The following is a 5,000-nucleotide window of genomic DNA, read 5'->3' as shown; positions in this document are numbered from 1 at the left end:
GTGTGTGTGTGTGTGTGTGTATATGCGCATGAGAGTGTGTGTGTGTGTGTGTGTGTGTGTACCTGTTGGTGCTGTTCCTCTGTGAGTTCCCCAGGCTGTATGAACTGGGCTGTGGTCAATCCCTGAAGCTGTTGATGAGAGGGCGAGGGCATCTGTAGTACCTGTCCCACCCCCACCGCCTGACCCTGCTGTTGCTGCCCCTGGATCTGCACCTGGAGAGAAGCGAGAGGGAGAATGAGGACACGCAGAGAGGCGACGGGGGACAGGGGAGGCTGAGGGAGAGAGAGAGAGAGAGAGAGAGACTGACCTGTACTTGTATCTGTTGCTCTGAGGCGTGCTGCACAGCTGCAGTCAGGTGGGGCGAGAGCTGCTGCTGAGCTGTGGACACCTGCACCTGCTGCTGCTGCTGGGGCTGGACCTGCACTTGTACCTGTGTTACAAACATAAGATGGGGAGGAACTGTGTGATATACAGTGCCTTTGGGACAGTATTTAAACCCCTTCGCTTTTTCCACATTTTGTTGTGTTATAGACTCAATATCAAAATGGATTAAATTAACAGAATTTGCCATCAATCCACACACAATACCCACACTCTTAAAATGAGCTAAAATGCAAAAATGTCATCAACAAATAACTCAATAAGCTGAATTGAGTCCATCTTAATGCAAGGATAATAGTTCATGTAATTTTGGAATTAATATCTTGGTTTTTATAGGGTCTCTGATTTGCATAGGAATCAATTACACACTGTGTAGATTAGGATGTCTCGACCAAATAAACACATTTCCAGCCACTTTCTTTGCTCTATCAGTTGAATTCATTGTTGCACATTTATGGATATTCGATTATTTTCCATTAAGGGATTCTTTTTGCCCACTTGGTTCTAGACCAGTTTTGTAGAGTGACTGAGATGATGTTGTCCCATCGACGGTGCTTTTTTCTCTCCACCATTCAACTTTGTAGATTTTTGTAAGTCTCCCTCGGCCTCAGGGTCGCATAACAACCTGATCCACACAGTGTGTAATTGATTCCTATGCAAATCAGAGACCCTATAAAAACAAAGATATTAATTCCAAAATAAACTATTATCCTTGCATTAAGATGCTCTAAACTCAATTTATTGAGTGATTTGTTGATGATATTTTTGCATTTTAGCCCATTTTAAGAGTGTCATAGTAAAAGGTCTGAATACTTATGTACATGAGGTATTTCTGTATTTCAATTTTAATAAATTGACTGAAATTTCTAAAAACCTGTTTTCACTTTGTCATTCTGGGGTATTGTGTGTGAATTGATGGCAAATTATTTTAATTGAATCAATTTTAAATTAAGTCTATAACACAATAAAATGTGGAAAACGTGACAGGGGTCAGAATACTGTCCAAAGGCACTGTATATATAAAACTGTACTGTATATATAAAACTGTACTGTATATATAAAAACAAAAATCCAAACAAATAAAGTATTCTCACTAACTACACCAGGCACAGACTCTTTATTGTCCTTCCATTGTAATTCTCTTTCTCTCTCTCTCACACACACACACACACACACACACACACACACACACACACACACACACACACACACACACACACACACACACACACACACACACACACACACACACACACACACACACACACACACACAAACTCCATCCGTCCGTCCATCCGTCCGTCCCCCCCTCCCTCCGTCCGTCTTACCGGACAGGCCAGCTCCAGCAGCGACCCTGCCACCTCGGTGCTGTCTGTGTAGATGCAGTTGGCCTCCTGTTGGTACACCATGGTGGTAGTAGTGGTTGTGTTTGTGTCACCGCCTTGTTGGTTGAACTCCTGTAGGGCATCTGGGCCCTTGTTGGCCAGGGACTCCAGGAACTCCTTCATGCGATGCTGGGGAACACTGCGAGCCTTCAGCCTCACAAGCTCCTCAAACGACCCAGAGCCCTCCTGGGAGTTGTTCATCACGGCCGGACGCTTCTCTCTCCTCGCAGGGGGATCTATGGACAGAGACAACGATGAATCGGTCAGATTTATTGGCATAAAGTGTTAGTGTATGTCTCTCAAATATCGGGTTAGGATCTTCCAGGCTGAAGGCTGATGCTTTTGGGTTAGGCTCAGATTCAGAGAGACAGGGTCATGGGTCACACATAGAGGAATTGGATTATGGGTCAGAAAACGAGACAATCATACGCTTTATGGTCACAGACTGCACAAAGTAATCTGTTTGACTAGCTGACAGGCCATCATCGATCACAGTCCAACTCCAGTAATGTTTGCTGACAGATCTGGAATCCTGGACTGCCCCAAAAGCAAGGAAAACACATAGCTGTACAGTCCAGGTCGCACGTATGTCAGGGATCGCTTTCTCGCAGGCGCAAAACTGATTTCATAATAGCGACACATTGACCTAGACTGGTATCAATATCAATGTACCAAACATAAATGAATTTGAGTTAATAATATGCGTCTAGTGATTACTCTAGTTAGCTGCAGTTCGCTCCAATCCATTCCCCGTCTTTTTACCTCTCCGGTTCAGTCTTCTCCCGGGCAGACCAAGTCCACACTCTCTATCCGGCCAGAAGCGCTTTACTGAATACCCGAAGAAGCGTTGTTCTTGTGCAAAGTAGAGAAGCAAATTGTCCCTGTGTTGTTTAATGCCTTTTTTATTCACAGTTTCTTGCTATCTCGTCTCTATTATTATTTTCAATTATCTTATCCGCTCAAATTTTAGTGGGCGCCATCTTACAACAGTAGCCTTTCGGCCAATCAGCTGGTGTTCTACGGTGGTGTTCTGCTAACGCGAGATTACCTGCACCAGGTACCGCGAGACTAGTGATTGATGTGACGACTGTTTTAAAGGAGACATGCAGTGAACAGTATTGTCTATAATCCCGTCTGCTTATTCTAAATTCTTCCAAAAGCAGAATCATTGTTTTGCAATTGTGAATGTCGTGTCGTTCATTATGATTTGCCCACACTCGGCACAGGAGGTGCACTATTAACATTCCATCTGAACTACTCCCATCAATACAGTTCACAAACACAGAACACACACATCATCATTCGATCAAAATGAGTATTACAATAGTCTACACAGCACTGTGGTATTAAATATGATCATTTTGATAAAGAACACAGACTGCACCCAACATTTTGGTAAAGTGGTTTGGTAATTGTGTGTACCCCAGTCCACCTTAAAGAGCCAGGCATGTGCTAGACAGAGCTTCTCACTGGTCCCTTGCTCTGTTGTTCTCTTAAGGTGGAACACAAGAAATGTACCAAGTTTTTTGACGGAGCTGAGATTGCTTTGGACAAGCGAGGGTTAATTCCCACGCACTCCACTTCACCCAGCATGGTCTGTGTTGTGTGTCTGACAGTGTCTTAGTGTCAGAGAGGGAATGGATGAATGAACTCTCACCTTCATTTGACTAAAATTGATGTTACTGAGTATTGCACAACATATCAGACAGCACAATTCAGAACATAAGCATATCGACCCATTGCCTTGTTTGCCTTCATAAGACTTGATATAATTGTTCAACCAAGAAACCCATGGCGTGTGCGTACGGTTCAGCGATCAGCTAAGTCGTACAAGGAGAAGGAGATATTGTAAGATCGATTTAAATAGCATTTATTCAGGTCTCTCAAAATGTCACGTGTGTCACTTCTCCAAGTTTACAAAAAAAAGCACATCCCGTATGTGGCAGTTTGGAACAGGTGACCCACCACACAAGTGTAAGAAAACCAAATGTTGCATTTAGTGAGCATCTTTTCTGTGTGACATTTGCACAGAGCCGAGCATGCTGTTAGAAGGACAGGCTCGTACCACGTAGGTAACTGTAAGGCGCAAGTTGCACTGCAACAAATGAGGGTTATAATATCCCAGCAAACATCTGTCATAGTGAAAAGAGGGGGTTAAAAAAGCTTGGATCTGTTGCTTAGCATGTAGGCTGGTGCTACCTCAAGAGGGAACTTACGAAACACTGCCAAAGTCTATGCAAATGCCTCACTGAGAAAGATGCACACAAACACACATTCAACATGTTTCTAAGGGCTCATGGGAAGAAGGTGTTGTAGCTTGACCCAAGCCCCGTCCAATCAGATCTTCCCAGGGTCCTCTTTGAGGGTGACAGTTCTGTTGAAGACGAGCTGTCGGGAGACAAAGGCTGATGTTATCCACACACTCGTGTTTTACAGCTTTATGTTTTGATTGTCAGGAGTTGGTCAATAAATGAGTGACTTATGAATCCAAGGATGTCCAGGAAACTGAAAATAGTAGTCGGTGAGTTGGTGAACTAATAATGCATTTTGAATAGCACCAACTTCACCTTTATAGGATGTGAAGAATTTAAATGAGCACATCTTGTTATGGGATATTTGGTGGTGACATGGTAGATAGTTTGCCGTATTCTATGGATTTGATATGGACCTATGAGTCCAGGCCGGTCTGTACCTTGTCTGCAGTGCTGTCGGGGTCCAGGGAGAAGTATCCAACTCTCTCAAACTGGAACTTATCAAAGACCTTTGCCCCCCTCACCGAGATGTCCACCAAGGCACTGTCAATCACCTGCAGAGAATTCTACGATACAGACAGAGGAGAGGCGTTAAGGAAACATTCATCTATGGGTGCATCTTAATAGTCTCAACTGCCTCTTCTGCTCATCTCCTCACGTGCTTCTTCTACAGGGGCAACTCACAGGGTTGATGTCACTCAGGAATCCACCGGGCACTTCAGAGGAGTCCTCAGGATTTTTGTGCAGGAATCTGCAGGGACAGCCCAAAACAGAGGGATGTGTCATCATCACACGGAGGACATATAACCTGATGTTTGTCTACCTGGCGGTTTATCACATGACTTACAGTCTCTCATAGAGGCGAACTTCACACTGCAGGGGCTGGCTGACCCAGTGGATGAAGGCCTTGGGTTTCTCTACGGCCTCATAGGAGCTGCAGCAATGCACCTCCAACTCCACAACCTTACCCTGGGGGTCCTGA

General features: G+C 44.4%; 2 protein-coding genes across 4 annotated transcripts in view; both read right to left on the bottom strand.

The window, feature by feature from the left end:
* LOC310808795 (transcriptional regulator QRICH1-like) overlaps positions 1 to 2,748 on the bottom strand; it is a 7,101-nt gene extending 4,353 nt beyond the window's left edge. For all 3 annotated transcript variants that reach the window (XM_083675882.1, XM_083675883.1, XM_083675884.1), the window contains exons 1-4: positions 2,529 to 2,748; positions 1,710 to 2,002; positions 308 to 430; positions 63 to 212 (exon numbers count right to left, since the gene is read on the bottom strand). In XM_083675882.1, coding sequence (XP_083532008.1) covers positions 63 to 212; positions 308 to 430; positions 1,710 to 1,967 — 531 coding nt within the window. In that variant the 5' untranslated portion in view covers positions 1,968 to 2,002; positions 2,529 to 2,748. The remainder of the gene's footprint in view (positions 1 to 62; positions 213 to 307; positions 431 to 1,709; positions 2,003 to 2,528) is intronic.
* Positions 2,749 to 3,620: 872 nt separating this feature from the next.
* Positions 3,621 to 5,000, bottom strand: part of qars1 (glutaminyl-tRNA synthetase 1) — an 8,264-nt gene continuing 6,884 nt past the window's right edge. The window contains exons 20-23 of the mRNA XM_083675066.1: positions 4,866 to 4,996; positions 4,703 to 4,769; positions 4,459 to 4,584; positions 3,621 to 4,154 (exon numbers count right to left, since the gene is read on the bottom strand). Of these exons, the coding sequence (XP_083531192.1) occupies positions 4,104 to 4,154; positions 4,459 to 4,584; positions 4,703 to 4,769; positions 4,866 to 4,996 (375 nt within the window). The 3' untranslated portion in view covers positions 3,621 to 4,103. The remainder of the gene's footprint in view (positions 4,155 to 4,458; positions 4,585 to 4,702; positions 4,770 to 4,865; positions 4,997 to 5,000) is intronic.

The sequence above is a fragment of the Argentina silus genome (assembly GCF_951799395.1).
Source record: "Argentina silus genome assembly, chromosome: 8".
Lineage (NCBI taxonomy): Eukaryota > Metazoa > Chordata > Actinopteri > Argentiniformes > Argentinidae > Argentina > Argentina silus.
The sequence above is the reverse complement of the archived record's forward strand: the minus strand, read 5'-3'. Positions and strand labels throughout refer to the sequence as shown.